At 36.9% G+C, this 20,130-nt stretch overlaps 1 protein-coding gene across 4 annotated transcripts in view; it reads left to right on the forward strand.

Annotated features, from left to right (window-relative positions):
* The first annotated feature begins 245 nt into the window (after nt 1-245).
* Nucleotides 246-20,130, forward strand: part of ZMYM6 (zinc finger MYM-type containing 6) — a 34,562-nt gene continuing 14,677 nt past the window's right edge. The window contains exons 1-12 of one of the 4 annotated variants that reach the window (XM_023727255.1): nt 246-402; nt 1,664-1,826; nt 6,860-6,944; nt 7,581-7,830; nt 11,204-11,378; nt 11,477-11,668; nt 13,666-13,816; nt 15,367-15,482; nt 16,116-16,391; nt 16,559-16,709; nt 17,284-17,456; nt 18,798-18,945. In XM_023727255.1, the coding sequence (XP_023583023.1) occupies nt 1,734-1,826; nt 6,860-6,944; nt 7,581-7,830; nt 11,204-11,378; nt 11,477-11,668; nt 13,666-13,816; nt 15,367-15,482; nt 16,116-16,391; nt 16,559-16,709; nt 17,284-17,456; nt 18,798-18,945 (1,810 nt within the window). In that variant the 5' untranslated portion in view covers nt 246-402; nt 1,664-1,733. Of the gene's footprint in view, nt 403-522; nt 1,548-1,663; nt 1,827-6,859; nt 6,945-7,580; nt 7,831-11,203; nt 11,379-11,476; nt 11,669-13,665; nt 13,817-15,366; nt 15,483-16,115; nt 16,392-16,558; nt 16,710-17,283; nt 17,457-18,797; nt 18,946-20,130 lie in introns of those variants that run through there. The other 3 variants (XM_004371962.2, XM_023727256.1, XM_023727257.1) reach the window with 3 other exon arrangements.

The following is a 20,130-nucleotide window of genomic DNA, read 5'->3' on the forward strand; positions in this document are numbered from 1 at the left end:
ATGTTCTCTTAGCAGCCTACCTTTCTGGAAATGGGCATTAGAGAATTGTGTGCAGCACTTAAGCGCCACCTAAGGCCCTAATATTACCTCCCCCACCCGTTCCTCTACCTTTTTACAATTGAGCTCGGCCTCTTTAAGAAGTCAGCCATGACTGAAGAAAGAGGAATGCTGGGAAGATCCGCCCAGCTCAGATGTGGAGCATGACGGGAAATGAGGGCGGAGACTAAAGTTGCGCACGCGTAGTTGGCCGGGTGTTGCGTTGCGATGTACTAGGCGGAAGAATTATACTAAGAGAAAATAATTCTCAACCTGTCACGGGGTCTTGGGTCCCATCTCTCCTACCCCACCCGGCGCCCCCCTCGGGAGCAGGGAGGCGCCTGGGATCAGGAGGCCGACCAGAAGGTGAGTAAGGCCGCGGGGCGCATCGGGAGGGGTCACGCGGGGCGGGGAGGGGCGGGGGCCGCGGCCACGTGACAGGCGGGATCTGGAAGGGGGCGGTGCCGGGCGGGCTGCGGGGCTGACGCGGCTGCGGATTTCGCAGCAGGGACGTGCTGACTGGCGTTTGCCGGTGGTGTTTTCTCCCTCCGATGCAACGTTGCAGCGTTTGTACTATGTGACGGGCGTGGGAATTATTGGTGGGAACTATTGGTGGGAACGAGAATTTCGGAACGAATACGATACTCGGGAGGGATGAGCGACTATAGATGATCTTAAGTGTGGCAAATGGTCAAAAGTTCTCACCTCTTCTTCTGAACAGCCTTTTTAACCAGTTGCAGATTTCCATGCCTGGCTTGACTGTTTGAATAAAGACAATTTTAGAAGGCTTCATTTTTAGTTCAGTTTAATACATCTAGTTTACGTTTACTCTTCTTATTGTTAGTTGCTGTGTAGTCGATTCTGACTCCATGCGTGTAGAGTAGAACTGCTCCATAGGATTTCAAGGCTGTGACCTTTCGGAAGCAGATCGCCAGGCCTGTCTTTCGAGGCGCCTCTTAGGGGAAGAGAATCTACCAAATGGCTAATAGGAAGGCGGTTGTGAAGCAGGGCTCAGAGGGGCTGGTTCCTGGGCAGGGCTGCGCATTGGCCCCTATGGAGACACAGGTGCAGGTGGCCCACTTTAAGTAAGGGCGTACTTACTGTTAAGTTGTGATGGCATCTTGACCTCTGATCTGTCATCAGGCGAAGAATGGGGCCCTTAGGGAGGCCTCCAGATAAAGGCTGAGGTAGAGGTGGAGGTGGGGAGCTTGGTGTGCCTCACTTTGAGAGAGCAAATCTGAGGTGGGCCTCGAAGTACTAATTCTCATGGAGTCAGCAACTATTTCTGGCTTCATTTCTCTCAGAGCTTGGGATTATATTCTTGTCTTGGTCTGCTAGTCTGTTCCCCTCAACAACCCTCAGCATATAAAAGACCAGAGTGCTTGTCTTTAAAAGTTATTGGGGAAGTGGGAGCTGTTGTTGGAAGACTGTTTACTTTGTGAATGAAGAAAAAAGCAGGAAGAAAGGAGTACATAATTAGTCAAACTCCCAAAAGAGTTGTTTTTCAAATGGTCAGACCTAAAGCCTTGTGCTTGGCACAAAGTTTTTAATAGTATAAACATGAAAGGGGGTGGGGGTGGGGAGAGGGAGTAAACCTGAGTTACCAGTCCTTTATGTTGCATTTTAGCAGACCAGCTATTCACTACCAAGAAGAAATCTGCTGGTTTTAGAGGAGTTCCTTTATACCACAAAATAGAATGAAAGAACCTTTGGATGGTGAATGTGACAAAGCCATGGCACCAGAGCAGGGACTTCTGGACAAAATTAAAGAGGAACCTGACAATGCTCAAGTAAGCATTTCATCTTATTTTCTTCTTTCTTTCTTTTCTATATTGAAAAGTGACTTGAAAGTTTTACTTAGGCAGTTTTCGTTTGTAAGATAAAACAACCCACCTGATTTTTCCTTATTAGATGAGTAAATAGATTTTTCTACTCTTTGAGTAAAAGAAGATCTTGGTAACTGTGTGATATTTCTTTCTGTAAAAGGAAAGCAATATGTATTTACCATTTTTTACTCACATTTAGCACTTTTAAAAGTTCTCTTGTATCTGATAGTAGTTTCCTTTTACTTTGTGAGTATGTATAGTCTACCCTATGCCAGGCTCTGGGGATCCAGGAGTGATCAAAATCAATTTAGTCCCTTCCTTCAGAGAGCTTCTAAGTTAGTAGAGGAGATAGACATTACATGAGTAATTGATCAAATAGTATATATAATTACAAACTACAACCAGCACTCTGGAAGAAAAGCTTAAAATGGGGGATCTGACCTAGTTTTGTTTGGGGGCTGGGGGTGGCCAGGGAAGGCCTCCTTGAGGAAAGGATTTATGAGTAGAATTATGAAGAATAAATTAACTAGGCAAAGAGCATGGAGGATAGTGTTCCAGACAAGGGAAGTGCATATAGGAAAGCCCTGAATTCGGAAAGATGCATGACTCTTTTGAAGAACTGCAAGTCCAGTGGTCCTGGAACAAAAAAGATATGAAAACGGTGATGATGATGATAACAGTAACAGTGATATATGGTATATAAAAAACTGTATATTGATACATAGTATATACTATATCGTAATATGTGATTATTAATTTATTATTATTAGCACTTAATATGTGTTTATGGGAGCCTAGGTGGCGCAGTGGTTAAGTGCACAGCTGCTAACCGAAAGGTCAGCAGTTCGAACCCACCAGCCACTCTGTGGGAGAAAGATGTCGCAGTCTGCTTCGTAGAGATTACAGCCTTGGAGACCCTATGGGGCAGTCTACTCTGTCCGGTAGGGTCGCTATGAGTAGAAATCGACTTGATGGCAATGAGTTTGGGTTTAGTTTTATATGTGCTTATAATGTGCCAGACACTATTCTCATAATCATATTGTTAACCTCATTTTACAGATGAGGAAACCAAAGCACAAAGAGGTTAAGCAGTTTACTCAAATTACAGCTAGCAAAGACCGGACTGAAACTCAGGTAGTTAGACTCCAGAGCCTATGCTATCCTGCTTCCATGATGAGTCTCTATACATAGTTTGGGGTTAGATTATGCAGGGCCTTGTGGGCCTTTTTGTGTATTTTGGTGTTTATCCTGAGAGCAATGGAAGCCATTGTAGGGTTTTAAGTGGGACAGTAAGATAAATAGGTTTGTGTTTGGAAAGAACGTTCTGGCCACCCTTTAGGGACCCAGATTGGACAGCACAAAAGTCAATGTGGAGAAACCAGTTGTTCTGGAAAAAAATGATTTTTTTTTTCCTTTTGGACAGTTCTTTTGTTTTATCTTTGTATTTATTAACTTTATTGCATAAGCAAAGCAAACATTATTTTATTTCTCACATCATCTCAAACGTAGCACCATTTCAGAACTGGGATGCTATATAGGTTTCTTGTCTCTCATTAGCTTCATGCCTACTTAGAGTACTGTGGTGAGAAGTAGTGTCTGCAGGATGTGAGGTGGGAGATAGTGGCATCCATGACACCTTTCTCTCCAAATGGTAGATTCTTCCTCTTCCTCTGCCAAAAGTAACCATTTGTATACCAAGTTTTGTGGATTGTACCTTTCAAATATTTTTTGATTCCATCCCTTCCTTTTCATCCCTATTTCATTATTTCTCATCAGGACTTTTATGACAATTTTCTGCTTATCCTCCTCCCTTCAGTCACGTACCCCACCAAACCACTGTAGAGTGATGACTTTGTATTCTTTATAGATCTGATTATATGACTCCCTTTAAAGACCCTTTCTTTCTTTCTTTTCTTTTTTTTTTTAAATATTGTGCTTAAGGTGAAGGTTTACAGAGCAAAATAGTTTCCCATTCAACAAATTGTACACAGAATGTTCCAAGACATTGGTTGCAGTCCCCTCAATGTGTCAGCACTCTCCCCGTTTCTGCCCTGGGTTCCGTGTTACCTTTCATTCGGTTTTCTTACCCCTTCCTGCCTTCTCATCTTTGCTTTTGGGCAGATTTTGCCCTATTAGTCTCATATAGTTAAAAGTTCTAAGGAACTCGTTCCTCTCACATGTTATTGTTTATTTTGTAGGCCTGTCTATTGTTTGGCTGAAAGGTGGTCTCTAGAATGTTGGAAGAATGTCTTAGGGCCATAGTCTCGGGAGTTCCTCCAGTCTCTATCAGACCAGTAAGTCTGGTCTTTTTAATGGTTTGATTTTTGGTCACATTTTTCTCCCAGATCCTAGTCAGAGCGGTTGGTAGTGGTAACTGGGCGCCATCTATTTCTTCTGGTCTTGGGTCATGTAGGCTGTGGTTCGTGTGGTCCATTAGTCCTTTAGACTGATTGCTCCCTTGAGTCTTCAGTTTTCTGTACTTCCGTTTGCTTCGGACAGGATGAGACCAATAGCTGTATTTTAGACGGCCACTCGCAAACTTTTAAGACCTCAGACTCTACTTAGTAAAGTAGGATATAGAACACTGTCTTTATGAACCATTATGCCAGTTGACGTAGATGTCCCCCAAGTCTATGGTCCTCAGCCTTCATGTCTAGTAACTTTGCCCCTGAGGTGTTTAGTTATGTCTAGGAACTTTCCATGACTATGCCCCTTGTGTGTTCTGTTGTCTATATTAATATACGTGCAGCATCTGCAAATGTGTATGTAGTAATATCTGCAACCAAACCTATATCTGTAGTGGGTGTTCTCCCTTGCACTCTCCCACTTCTCTTTAACATATCTCTTTTCTTATACATCTATTCGTAGATTATCATTTTTCAACACTATTTTTGTAGGGTTGTCTATGTTATGGTAATTACCGTGATTGCCCTTTATTCTTGCATTCCTCTCAGTGCCTTCCTTTGCTTTGGTCCTCTTGTGCTGACTTCTCCCTATTGTATGATGTCTTTCCCTTCACCAATATTGACACGTATCTTCTTTCTAGTTGGTGATTTTTCCTCTCTCCTTCTCCAGTCCCTGGTAACCATCAAAGAATTTGTGTGTGTGTGTGTATCTGTGTAAAATCCTTTACTTCATTTTTTATAGTAGTGATCTCATACAGTATTTGTGTTTTTGTCATTGACTTATTTCACTCAGCATAATGTCCTCGAAGCTGATCTATGTTGTGAGATTCATCGTTATAAAGGCCCTTTCTTCGCCTGTGTGATAAGCATAAACTTTTTAGTGTGACATCTGAAGCTAACTGTGTGTAAGCCAACTGCTGACCTTTCAGCTAGTAGTCGAGTACTAAACCACTTGTGCCACCCAGGATTCTTATTTAAGTATAATGTTTACAGATGGCCACTTTGGGTTTGATGGACTTGAGTTTCACTCAACTAATATTTATTAAATGCCATAATTATGAAAATAATATTAAGTATAAGAGCTAGCATTTTTGTATGCATATGTTTACTTGGCTACATGTAAGTCATCATGCTATGTACTTTATTTTTATTAAAATCATTTAAGTCTCATAACAGTTCTATCGGTTAGGTAATATTGTTATTTTTTATTTCACAGATAAGGAAATTTAAACTAAGAAAGGTTAAATGATTTCTTGTTTAAGAGCCAGGGTTACATCTGCTTCTGTCTGCTGTTGGAGCCCATAGTCTTCTCTGTTGTGTTTTGTTGACTCTGCTGAGTGTTGGGTATACAGAGGTGAAAGAATAGATATGGTCCCTGTCCACTTAAGGCTGCAATTTTGTTTGTGTGTGTATGTGTGTGTGTCTTAGACATTAAATAGTCATTCTAATAAATATGAAACTATGTATTATGATAAATGTCATGAGAGAATAGAAATGGGACAGACTACAACAGGGGAACTTAATTTTGCTTGAGGGGGCAGGGTTTGAATTCATTATAGCAATTATATTGTATTTGTATATCTGGAAGATAGTATGGGTTTTGGAAAAGAGAGACCTGGGTTTGATTCCCACCTCTGCACTTAATATCTTTGTGACCTTGGGCAAGTTGCTGAACATCTCTAAGCCTCACTTTCCTCATCTGTAAAAATGAGTATAATACATCCTTCCTTACAGGCAGCACCTTGTTTGGTGCCATATTGTAATCATGGGAAGGGTGAATTAATGCATTGGTTCCTAATCTTCGGCATTTAATAGTCCAGAGAAATTTCAAAAGTAACTTTGGTAATGGACATAGATAGGGCTATTAGTCATTCATTTTGCTAAACGTAGGGAGATTAAAAATACAGCTACCATTTATTATCACCATTGTTTCAGAAAATTAATTTTTTTTCCAACCTTTTTATTTTGAAACATGTAAGGTTATTTTGACACCCTCCCTAAAAAAGGCAAGGGGGAGTAGGATGGTCATAATTTCAGAATAAAGGTCACTCCTTTTTAAAATAGGTATATCTATTTTTAAAAAAATTTCTTTCAGTCTTATAGTTTATTTGAAAACAAATTTTAAAGAACATATTAAGAATAAATCTGATTTAGAATGTGATTTTATGTATAATGAACAGATTGCATTGAAACTCGTATCTTTTTTGCCATTAACAGAGATGACAGCTTATAAATCTATTGGCTCAAATTATTGATTTGATCCAAATCATTCAAATTTAATTTCATCTATTGCTCTCTTGTAAACACAGCCTAAAAAAGAGTAGTGTTCAGCATTGGAATAGCTATATACTCCCATCTATGCAAGATTATTTGAAAAGTAGATATAACTATTGCAGAAGATTGTCCAGTACTGCACGATCTTCTTTATAAAGATTAAATCTGCTCTAACTTGAAAATTGTGGCTTTTGAGATATTTGTGAAGGTGATTAGGATTAGAATGTAGAAAAGATGAATTTGACAGAATATTTTTTTGCCTGAATCTCTGGTTTACTTAGATACATTGTATTCATTTCTCTTTCTTTTTTTTTAAAGGAGTATGAATGTACACAGCAGTCAAAAACTCAAGAAAGTGAATTGAAAATTAGTGCAGTGTTTTCAGTCAGTGACAGTCCTCTTGGTAAGAAATAGAAATGTATAATTAAAATTAATATTTGTTTATTCTGACTAGTAGAATTGAGGGAAAGCACCTCTTTAAGTCTTTCTCTTCATTTAGAGCAGTGTTTTTTAAACTGCAAGTAGCTGGTCTTGAGCAGCATTTTAAAAAATGAAATACAATAAGATTATATAAGAGTGCAGTGCATGTAGCAAGGAAACATTGTTTCATGAAATGTCTGTTTCAGTTATTAAATCATATGTGTATACATGCAAATGTATGTACGTGTCCTCAGTTATAATGTGAAATGTAGTTCTTACTATGGGTCATGGTAAGAAAAACTTGAAACCTCTTATTTTGGAGTGCTTATTACCTCATTGAAGCCCTTGTGGTGCAGTGGTTAAGAGCTTGGCACTAACCAAAAGGTCAGCAGTTCGAATACATCAGCTGTTCCTTGGAAACCCTATGGGGCAGTTCTACTCTGTCCTGTAGGGTCGCTATGAGTCAGAATCGACATGACGGCAGTGGGTTTGGTTTTTGGTTTTTATTGCCTCGTTAATATTGGATTTTGAGACTGAGTTACTTTGTCCTAAAAAAAGAATGTATATGTATTCGTGTTGATACTAACACTGTTTTTTTCTTCCTATTTTGTTTTTGTAGCCCCACAGATCACCCCAAGCTTTCAGCTTCCTCTTGTATCATCTGGCCCAAATATATTGCTTCCTTCAGTTCCAGCCATGGCTGTTCAGGTTTTTTGTTCTGGATGTAAAAAAATGCTTTATAAGGGGCAAACTGCATATCATAGGACAGGATCTACACAGCTTTTTTGCTCTACACGGTGCATCACCGGATATTCTTCACCTGTCTGCCTACCACCACCTCCCAAGAAAACCTGCACAAACTGCTTAAAGTATAAAATTCTTAATTACATCCCTTTTTATTTTTTTCGTGTGTATATAGTTTAGTTCAAACATGCTATTGCTACTTTAAATCTCTCTAAAACATTTCAATGGAAATAAGTTTTTAGCTAATTGAGAAATTTGCAAATTCTGAAGTTTTGCAGCATTAAATAAGTGACTTGGACTTAGAAGTATTGCCTAAACAGGTTTTTCTATCTCAGTTTAAATTTTGCTATGGAAAGAAATAGCGAACCATTTGTGATAGGACCACCTATTTATTCTATAATTGTAGATAACAATCATTTAAAATTATTTAACAGTTATCCTGATAGTTATTGAAGTATAGGATCAAATAATGTCACTCTTGTAATAATACGTTTAATTCCTTAAAAGGTAAAAACTCTCAATGGTCACAAAAATAGGTGTTTACTTTTAATATTTTTACGAGCTTTTGTTGAGGTCCTTGTTGCTTCACTACAATGCTTACAATGAAGAGAAAGGAAGAAACAGCATTGCAGTCACATAAACCTTTCTTCGCCTTTGTATACTTGAAGAATATAGAATGTTTTTCCTGTTTGGCGGTGTAATTTCAGGAATACAATGTGTTGTCAAGTCACTAATGTAGAACAAGAAAGGTTAAGAGCTTGATTTTGAATTGTGGCTCTATCACTTATTACCTGTGTGACCTTGTGCTAGATATTTAACTTTCTAAGCCTACTATAAATAGTATCTACTGGGTTTTAATGAAATCATGTTAGCACAGGGCCTAGCACATAGTAAGTGATTAATAAATGGGATCCTATTAATAATAAAGGAGCCCTGGTGGCACAGTGGTTAAGAGCTTGGCTGCTAACCAAAAGATTGGTAGTTCAAATCTACCAGCCACTCCTTGGAAACCCTACAGGGCAGTTCTACTCTATCATGTAAGATCGCTGTGAGTCAGAATCAACCCAGCAGCTACGGGTTTGGTTTTATTTATTAATAATAAAATTCATATTATTATGAATGCTTAACATAATTTATAGATACCTATTTTGCCTTTAAGGAGCCCCGGTTGCCCAATGGTTAAGCACTTGGTTGCTAACCAGAAGGTTGGTGGTTCGAACCCACCAGCCATTCTGTGAGAGAAAGATGTGGCAGCCTGCTTCCATAAAGGTTTACAGCCTTGGAAACCCTGTGGGGCAGTTCTACTCTGTCCTGTAGGGTTGCTATGAGTCAGAATTGACTCGACAGCAGCAGGTTTTGTTTTACTTTATTTTGCCTTTGGAGATATTTGACAGTTCCTTTATCTGCTTGATGTCCTTTATCTGCTTGGTGTGTTTAGGCCTAATGTATCTAAAAGTAGATCCTGCTAAAATGGAAATCTCTGACTAAAAATGAAAGATAAAATTTTTATATTTTGCTAAATATTTAAATTCAGATTTGTTCTAAAATGCCTTTCTAATACCTTACTTTTAACTTTCATGTCATTCTCATGAAACTAGTCTGAAAGGATAAATTTCTTTTTCTGCTTTTTAGATATTCTTTGTCAAAATATCAACTATCAAAATAATATGAATTAAGTTTTAAAGAACATACCATGGCTTATATATTGAAATGCATGTTGTTCTCTTAAAAGTAGTCATCCTTGTCAGTAACTTTTTTACCACAGTTCTGTTCTTATTTAAGAAAAAAATATGTGTTTATTTGGGATTGCTTTATGAGCCTATGAAACATTCCTTTAGACTAGGTCAGGCGATGAATCTCTTCATTATGGGTTTGAGTTTTGCAAATTGCCAAAAATTGGTAGCTTATCAATAGGTGATTAAACTGAATCATACTGTTCAATGTGAGGTTTGAATATAAAATTAAAAAGTTGTTCTTGTGGTTCTTATAAATTAAAAGAGAATTTAGAAAAAATATTTTGAGCCATGCTACTGTTCTTAGGAGAGGTGTGGTTTTTCCAAGATAAATGGTAAGATATAATACTCGTTCGGGTGCATAAGGTTTGGAGTGCATTTGTATTTATGTGCACAGCTTTTCATTAAAAAGTCATCCTCATTGGTTTACTTATATACACATTATGCCACTGGCAGATTCACCTTATCAAATAAAAGTTTTTATTTGCTCTGTTTTTAGTAGAAAAATCACTTTTCAGAATTAATCATTCATCTGTAAGTAAGCATATCCACTTGGTTTCTGAGATACGCTGTCATATTTTTAAGGTTAGGTGAGTTTTAGAAAATTAAAGTACTTTGTTGTTGTAGTTATCTTTTGGTAATTTATCATGGAACAGTCCTATACAATAAAGGTACAGGATGGGAGGCAGGACAGTGGACTGCTTCACTCTGTGAACTATAGAATCATACTGCTTGGATTCTGGCTTCGGTGCTTACCAGCTGTATGACAAGCTAGTTAACCTTTCTGATTCAGTCTCCTAATCTGTAAAATGGGAATTATAATATAAGAGTTTTCCTGATAATTAAATTGGATAATTTGAGTAAAGCCTTTAAAACAATGTCTAGCATGTAGTAGGTACTCAGTATACATTATTGTAGTATATAATATTTTTGCCGTTATTATTGTTTACTTTGTGACCTGTACTAGTGTTTTTAATTAATGACTAATTTCTTCAGTTTTTATACTTACCAGAAGAATGGCAATACTTGGCTTCTGTTTTTACCCGGGTATTGCTGTCAGTGTTTATTGCACTGATTAGCTCTTAACAGATTGATGCTAGGAATCTCACAGAACTGTTAAATTATTTGTGTTCTTCCTGTTAGATTGTTTTCATTTGTCCTCTGACACCAAGCCCTGTAATACTCATTTTGTCATCTGTCTCTTTGATCTCTTAGGTTATAACTACGTTTTATATCTCATGCTGATCTTTATGTTAACTTTCAGTAGTTCATCAATTTCGCATATCTTGCATTTAAAATATTTAATATTTCATTCCTTGTCTCATTTTTCTACTCTTGGCAGTTGCTAGCTAGTAAGAGGACAAGGGTCTTGTGCTTTGGAGTTGTGGGATGGCTTCAGAATTGAGGCCCATTGGCTTCAGCAGATGGATCTTGATTGGAACTAGAAGCATCACTGTTTCTGTCATGAGCATCTGGCTGGCCGTATTTTAAATATAATTCTCCCTCAACACAGCTATGAATTAGGAATTATAAACCTCATTTTATACATGAGGAAATTGAGACAGTAATTGGCCCACTCATTGCGACTCAACTGATAAATTACAGAACTAATCATCAAACCCAGGTTTTCAGATGCCTTATCCAGGGCCTTTTTCTACCACACAATAGCTGCCCATAGTAAATGTAATTATTTTAGCTCACAAAAAGGAAGAAATTACAATTGGGATGAACATCTTTCATTTTGCCTTTTGTCATTTATTTTTAGAGACATTTTAAATCCAAAGGATGTGATCACAACCCGATTTGAAAATTCCTCTCCTAGCAAAGATTTCTGCAGCCAATCATGCCTGTCTTCTTATGAGCTAAAGAAAAAACCTGTTGTTACCATATATACCAATAGCATTTCAACTAAGTGCAGTATGTGTCAGAAAAATGCGGATGTAAGTTTCTTTTTACTTTTGTTGGGGTTCTGCTCAAAGATTAGAGATTTTTAACTGGCTAAGCTTATTTTGCATGTGTGTGCATTTTTTTCCCCTAGATTCGATTTGAAGTTAAATATCAAAATGTGGTACATGGTCTGTGTAGTGATGCTTGTTTTTCAAAATTTCACTCAACCAACAACCTCACCATGAACTGTTGTGAGAACTGTGGGAGCTATTGCTATAGTAGCTCTGGTCCTTGCCAGTCCCAGAAGGTTTTTAGCTCAACAAGTGTCACGGCATACAAGCAGGTATGAATATGTAAGTCTGTTGTATATAGTTAGGCTCACTTCTTTAAGTTGGCTGCACAGGGATGAAATGCAAAATGAAAGCATGAGCTGTGATTTCCCCTCTAGAAAAATAGAATGAATTCTGATACTGTAAGAGATGACTGTGGTAGTGAGATGATTTAAGTGAACTAGATCACTTTTAAAAGGTTCCCGTTCACGGCAAAGAATTCATAAATGTAATCTTGTGATTTGCTGTGAAAATGAAATATTGTATGATATATGGATAGTGAAGAAAACCCTACATTGTCGTAAATAAACTATGACCAAGAATTAAAAGATGATAAAAATCAGTGACTCTAAAGGGAGCATATCTTTTTCCTTTAAAAAAATATATTAAAAAATATATATATACCTGTTTTGGAAAGAATTGCAATTATTTGGCAACATTGCCCTATTAGACTAGCTGATTTTTATTTATCTTAATGAGTAAAGGATTAATTTGGTTACTAAATATATCATACTTGTGTCAATTGTTGTTGAATGATCTGGGGTTTTATTTTGTTGAGAATATATACATTTAAACATACACCAATTTAGCTGTTTCTACATGTATATTTCAGTGACATTGGTTACATTGTTTGAGTTGTGCAACCATTCTCACTGATTTGGAATTTTTTTTTTTTAAATTGTTTTAAAGGGTGAAAAATTGTAATTAAAATTTGTTCTTAGTAAGTTTTCTCTGAGCAGTTGGTGATGTGCACTCATCATTGAAAAGTTTTTTTTTCCCCAAAATTGTCACTTTTAGCAGTCCAGGTACCACTTTCATAGGAAAAGAATTCATGTCATTTTTATATGGGATCCAAAAACCAGTTCCATTCCCAATTTTGTTACTGGTATTGTACTCGGTCAACTGCATAAATTATGTTCTTCTTTTACCAGGAAGATTATATAGTGAAACTTCACAATTTATGTTTTTCTACTATTTACTTCCCCATATAATTTCTTATTGCAGAACTTCGTATTGTGGTCATTGGCAGTATAGGTAGTGGTTAGGAACCTGAACTTTAGAGTCAGATGAAATAAGTTTGACTCCTATTTCTTCTGTTTACTGAAGATAATTTGATTAAAGCTAAGTTAAATTTTTTAAGAAAAATTTAAGTACCTCACTATATTATTAAGAGTCCCTGGGTGGTACAAACAGTGTTGAGCTGCTAACTGAAAGGTTGCAGGTTCAAGTCATCCAGAGGCATCTCAGAAGAAAGGCCTGGGGATCTACTTCTGAAAAATCAGCCACTGAAAACCCTATGGAACACAGTTCTATTCTGACATGCATGGGTCGCCATGAGTCGGAATCCACTTGACAGCTGGTATATTGTCGAAAGGATTCTATGGTACAGTATATAGATATTCCTTACCTTGGGACCTGGCCAGTAGGTGATAATATTGGTAATTTGTATAAATGGTAGTCATTATTGTTATTATCGTTTCTTATAACAAGTGAACGTACAGGCAAATTTTATTAGGAAATTTGGCTTGAAAAGCAGGCAATTCTATAGGATCTCCTAATACACGTTAAACATCATTTTCTACCTCCTCCTGGTAAAGAGTCTTAAAAACTAAGTAACCTGAAAGGTGGTCGACTGCATCCTAGATTGATTTCCAAATCTGTACTGAGGAGGGCCCTTTAATTGATGGATTACCTACCTGGTCTTCTCTGGTTATTTGGGATGGGAAAAGTCTGTTATGACTATCCAATTCATTGCTTATAATGTATTTTGGTGTTAATCTATCTGAATAGTTATTAATTTTCTTCAGTTTATATTTTATTATTGCCTTAAAAGAACTTACTTTTCCCACATCCCAACTTACAGAAGTCTAATACTTGGTGTGACCTCTTTGTTAAGCTCAAATATTTCAATAAAAGGCTGTGGTTATGGATACCTTTTTTTTTTTAAACAACATGTACATGTGTATACTTGTACAAGGCAGCATCTCATGTTATTTTATTTTCTTAATAGAATTCAGCCCAAACTCCTCCATATGCCCTGGGGAAATCATTGAGACCCTCAGCTGAAATGATTGAGACCACGAATGAGTCAGGAAAAACAGAGCTTTTCTGTTCTATTAATTGCTTATCTGCTTACAGAGTGAAGACAGTTATTTCTTCAGGTAATGTTTAAATTTGATAAATTTATAGGTTTAGTAACTATTGAAGAAAAAACTATTTTTCTTTCATTCTGTTACAAACCAAATTTATCTGTATGGTTAGGTAGAGACCCAAGACTGATTTAGTTTTAAAAAAAACTGGTTTTGTTGATTGAGATATTTCATGTGTGAGAAAAAAGAAAAAAACACATATAAGTTCCAAGTTACTTTCTATGTAAGTGGGACTTGAGATTAGTTGTAGTTATCTGTTGTTAGCTGTTGGGTCGGTTCCAACTCATAGCAACCCTGTGTACAACAGAACGAAGCACTGCCCAGTTCTGTGCCATCCTCACAATTGTTGGCTATGTTTGAGTCCATTGTTCCAGTCACTGTGTCAGTCCATCTCATTGACGGTCTTCCTCTTTTTCACTGACCTCTGCTTTACCAAGCATGATATCCTTCTGCAGGGAGTGGTCCCTCCTGATAACATGTCCAAAGTTTGTGAGACGAAGTCTCGCCATCCTCGCTTCTAAGGAGCGTTCCAGCTGTACTTCTTCCAAGACAGATTTGTTTGTTCTTCTGGCAGTCCATCGTATATTCAGTATTCTTTGCCAACAGCATAATTCAGAGGCATCAAATCTTCTTCAGTCGTCCTTATTCATTGTCTTGCTTCCGCATGCATATGAGGTGATTGAAAATACTGTGGCTTGGGTCAGGCATACCTTAGTCCTCAAAGTGACATCTTTGCTTTTTAACACTTTAATGAGGTCTTTTATAGCAGATTTGCCCAATGCAGTACATTGTTTGGTTTCTTGACTGCGCTTCCATGGGTGTTGATTGTGCATCCAAGTAAAATGAAATCATTGACAACTTCAGTATTGTCTCTTCTTATCATGATGTTGCTTATTAGTCCAGTTGTGACGATTTTTGTTTTCTTTATGTTGAGGTGTAATCCATACTGAAGGTGTAGTCTTTGATCTTCATCAGTAAGTGCTTTAAGTCCTCTTCACTTTCAGCAAGCATAGTTGTGTCTTCTGCATATCGCAGGTGGTTAGTCTTCCTCCAGTCCTGATGCCATGTTCTTCTTCATATAGTCCAGCTTCTCGGATTATTTGCTTAGCATACAGATGAAATAAGTATGGTAAAAGGATACAACCCTTACATACACCTTTCCTGATTTTAAACCATGCAGTATCCCCTGTTCAAACAACTGCCTCTTGGTTTGTGTATAGGTTCCACATGAGCACAATTAAGTGTTCTGGAATTCCCATTCTTCACAACATTATCCATAACTTATTGTGATCCACACAGTCGAATGCCTTTGCATAATCAATAAAACACAGGTAAACATCTCTAAGGTTTTCTCTGCTTTCAGCCAAGTTCCGTCTGATATCAGCAATGGTATCCCTCATTTCACATGTTTTCTGTAGTTATTTAGATTTATATTATTGTAAAGTTCCTTGATTATTTTTGTATATTATTGAGTATTTGATATTTTCATTCTCCTAATTCGTTTTTGGATCCTTTGTTCATTTTATAACTTATTCATTGGTTTTTATTTTTTTTCCACCAAGGTGTCCAGGTTGCATGTCATAGTTGTAAAACCTCCGCAATCCCTCAGTATCACCTAGCCATGTCAAATGGAACTATATACAGCTTCTGCAGCTCCAGTTGTGTGGTAGCTTTCCAGGTATGATCTCAGGTAGTATTTTACCCCTGTGGTTCTCTTAGGCATTGGTCTATGGCAAAATTTTAACTACTGATGGTCCCTACTTCTAAACATTAAAGTTAACTTAAAAAAAAAAATTCTGTTCAACCAGGGTCCTAAAGGTCATTTCCGTAAAATGTCTGAGCTCAGGTATTGGGCCTCAAAGCTTGCTTCCTTGTTCAGGGTCCTTGCCTAGACTATTCTTCCCTCCTCCCACTTTCTTGGCTCTCTCCCTCACCAGGGAGAAAGAGACAGGTGGTAGCCACTGTGCTCTTCATAGCCATCAGGGGCTGGTTGGTCATGGGAGTGTGTAGGTAGAAGGGTATCTTGGGGAAAGGAGAGGTCTTCTCTAATCTACTAGAGGCATTTACTAGAGGTCTTTGTCTGGAAATCCTGAATTGCAGTCCTCGATCTTTTAATGTTCCATTTCTTGGTCCTTCTATTCCATTTCAACTCTACTACCATTTAAACACTTTCTGTGAATGACTTTTTTAAAAACTTAAAAAAAAAATATTTTGGGGGGAATTATAATTCGTTAAAGTAAGAAAATGATAATTACTAATTTATGTTATTTACTCACTTGATAAAATCTTTGCCTTATTTGTGTTTGTTCAGAATGTATTTAACAAACCAAAAGGAGCAAACTCTTCAGCGGTGCCCCTGTCTCAGGGCCAAGTGGTTGTAAGCCAGAGCACCAGGTCAGCAGTGTCAGCAGGAGGAGGTAACACCTCAGCCGTTTCCCCCAGCTCCATCAGTGGCTCTGCTACAGCCAGTCTCCAGCCTCTTGCTGAACAATCGCAGCAAGTTGCTTTAACCCATACAGTTTCTAAGCTCAAGTGTCAGCACTGTAACCATCTGTTTGCCACAAAACCAGACCTTCTTTTCTACAAGGTAAAGAGAGATGATGAAAGGAATTGAATATGAACGTATCCAATAGAAACATTTTTGTCTTTTCATCTTTGACAATCACTAAAGTTGCTTTGAAAATGAGGACAATGGATTTCTTAAAGATAAAGCAACCATTTAGTTAGACCGCAATGACTGTTATTTCTCTGCAGGGTAAAATGTTTCTGTTTTGTGGCAAGACTTGTTCTGATGAATATAAAAAGAAAAATAAAGTTGTGGCAATGTGTGACTACTGTAAACTTCAGAAAATTATAAAGGAGACTGTGCGATTCTCAGGGGTTGACAAGCCATTCTGTAGTGAAGGTAAAAAAGTTCAGTTTTACCTACAGAGCATGTGATTGCTATGAATTAAAGTAATTTATGATGACTTAGAATATTAATCCACAATTTTCAAGTAATTTTTGTTTTATGAGGTGTAATATGTACATAATGTTGAAGTCCTTCTGTATTGAATTTGTACATAATTTAAATTTAAAGTCTATCCCTTTAAATGTTGCAATAATCTCAATAAAGAAACTATTAAAATATGATTAGATCAATGGTCTTACTATAGAAAATCTCTTCATAAGTTTAGCTATGACTTCAGAGATCTTTTTGTTCTTGCATCCATTTGTAAAGAGAGTACTTAAGCAGTTGCTGCTGTTGGCTTTTACACCTCTGATTTTTTTTTAATATAGATGGCTTAATGTTTTGAGTATATTTAAAAGATGATACGAGTTTGTTTTGTGAATAGAGACTATCCTTTAACCTAGAGGCAAATAATTCTGTATCAAGATTTAGAAACGAGCTTAAAGTTGTTGTCTAAGACCATAGGAACTCATTTTATCTCCTTAAAGTTAATGCAGATTTTGTTTCTTTCATCCCTTCTGGTTTTCAGTTTGCAAATCCCTCTCTGCACGTGACTTTGGAGAACGATGGAGAAACTACTGTAAGATGTGCAGTTATTGTTCACAGACATCCCCTAATTTGGTAGAAAATCGACTGGAGGGCAAGTTAGAAGAGTTTTGTTGTGAAGATTGCATGTCCAAATTTACAGTTCTCTTTTATCAGGTAAATGTGATATACTTCTTTGGCTTTCTCAAGTTAGTATGGTTATTTTCTCTTTAAAATATGTTCAAATTATATAAAGAAAAATTTGGTGTTTAGAGCTGGGTAAAATAAATTATGGACTCCTGTAGTAAAATTCTGTTGCATATAAACATGGACTCTTTGGGGCAAAGAGGTAGGATTTCTGGAGACTTTGTTGTTATTTGAGGATATGTTCCTTTTATTTTTTGCTTTCTTATAAGGCATATTGTCCTTACATATAACTTTGAAACTTTGTAAGTTAGAACTTTACATAGTTATTTTGTCCTAAGCTGCTCTCTCATTCAGAAGGTTATTCTGAGGAATTTGAAGTCAGACCTGGTTCTCACTTTACAGGTCAAATGACTGACCAGCCTCATATAAAAAAAAAAAAAGAAAATCTTCCTGAAAGGCTAACAATGATAGTTAAAATTAATTGAACCCCTATTATATGCCCTGTGCTCCATAAGTGTTATTTAATTTAATCCTCACACAGTCCCAAGAGCTATGTGTATTATCATCAGTTTGTAAATAAAGAAAAGGAATGAAGTTTAGGAAAGTTAAGTGACATGCCCCTTGAGGAAGCTGGAAGGTGACAGAGCTAAGTAGCACCTATCACACTATAATGAAATAGCTGTTTACTTGTCTACCTCACCCCCAAAATATAATCTTTTTGAGGGGAGGGCCTATGTCTTTTTCATCACTATATGAACAGGACCTACCACAGTGCTTAAGACAGAGGATGCTTAGTTAGCTGTCTGTTGAATGAATCAAAGTCTGTATGACTCCAAAGCCCATATTCTTTCTCCTGCAATATTTCGCTTCTTGAACTTTTTCAAAATAGAGCCTATCTTTCGTTTCTCACATCAGTAATTTTGAAAAAAGGAAAATAACTTTTATATTCTCTCAATTTATGGCATGTATAATGAAACAAAGAAGCCCTGGTGGTGCCGTGGTTAAAGTGCTCGGCTGCTAACCAAAAGGTTGGCGGTTCGAACCCACCAGCTGCTCCACAGGAGAAAGATGTGGCAATCTGCTTCTGTAAAGATTATAGCCTTGGACACCCTATGAGGCAGTTCTGCTTTGTCCTGTAGGGTCACTATGAGTTGGAATTTACTTGATGACAGTGGGTTTGGTTTTGGTTTATAATGAAACAGGTAATTAAGTGTATGTGTGTGTATATATATATATATTTAAATCACGGTATTTTAAGGTAGGAACCTCATATTTTGTGGTTTCAACTGACTTGTATATTTTGTTTTCATAGTACCTTCTAGTTTTGGTTAATGTTATTATTTTATGCCTGTCCTTATATTTCTTTCTCAGATGGCAAAGTGTGATGGCTGTAAACGACAGGGTAAGCTAAGTGAGTCCATAAAATGGCGAGGCAACATCAAATATTTCTGTAACCTGTTTTGTGTCATCGAGTTTTGTCATCAGCAAATTACAAATGATCCTCTTTCACAGAATAAAGGTAAAATGAAACTGCACTAATGGAATCTTTATGTCAGTGCTAGGATTACTATCAGCACACACAGTTGTAAATAATGTAGTAAAAACAAAATTTTACTGAGTTCAAATAGCCTGAATTTCATTAACTTTTCCTTTAAGAATCCTTAAAGATTGCTCTTGAGATAAAATTAATCCTGATGGTTTTTGCTGTCGTAATCAAACACACCAAGGCTTCAATGAATGTATAAGCATTAATTTTATAGAAAAATTAGATTTCATTGCTTTTGATTGAGTTTACCTATACATAAATAACTTATACTAAGGGGTATATACCTTTCAGTTAATACACTAGGAATAAAAATAGAAAATCAGGGCAAAGAAAGGGGGAAGATATAAATAAGTTAATAGATTTGCTGTGACTCACATAAGATTTGATTTAGAGTTTGCTTGTAGCCAAGGAAAAAAACAACACATTAATTATATCAGAAAAAATAAAGTAGACCAGTTCTTCATGGGAAGCAAAGTTTTTCCTGGCTAAGAATGAGATAATTTTGCAAGTAGGATAGCTAATATGGTCAAAGAATCCAGGTGAGTTGATAAGTGGTATGTTGTTAAAGCAGAGGACTTCGAACCACTTCATTTCAGTTTGAATCCCTGCTGAGAATTTGTATTTCACCCCAGATATACTGAATCAGAGTCTACATTTTAACAAGCTCCCCAAGTGATTCTTAGGTATAATAAATGTTGAGAAACACTGCTCTACTAATGGTTCTCAGAATTGGTCCCCAACTAGCAGTATTAGCATCTTCTGGGAACTTGTTAGAAATGCACATTCTCAACAGGCCTTTGAACCAGTCCTAAATTGTGCGTTAAAGTAGCTCGCCTAAGTAGTGCTTCTCTCTTTGAATATTAGATTTAAAACATTGATATTATATTCTCTGATCAAAGCCTGGAGTGCTGATTCCTAACTGAGGACAGAATCTACATGCTTTGGTTCCTTGAGATCTGGCCCTTGCCTACCTTTGCAATCTTATTAATCTTCACCTTAATTATATATGCCTTGTGCTAATCTTTTGTGTTAGCCATCCATTCCTTGGGACCAGTCAGGTTGGTGGCACAATTTTCCTTCTATAATTGTGGATTAAGAAAAACCAGTGTTCTTTTTTTTTTTTTTTTTTTTATTATTTTTTTAATTGTACTTCAGGTG

Source organism: Trichechus manatus, unplaced genomic scaffold, assembly GCF_000243295.1.
Source record: "Trichechus manatus latirostris isolate Lorelei unplaced genomic scaffold, TriManLat1.0 scaffold00015, whole genome shotgun sequence".
NCBI lineage: Eukaryota > Metazoa > Chordata > Mammalia > Sirenia > Trichechidae > Trichechus > Trichechus manatus.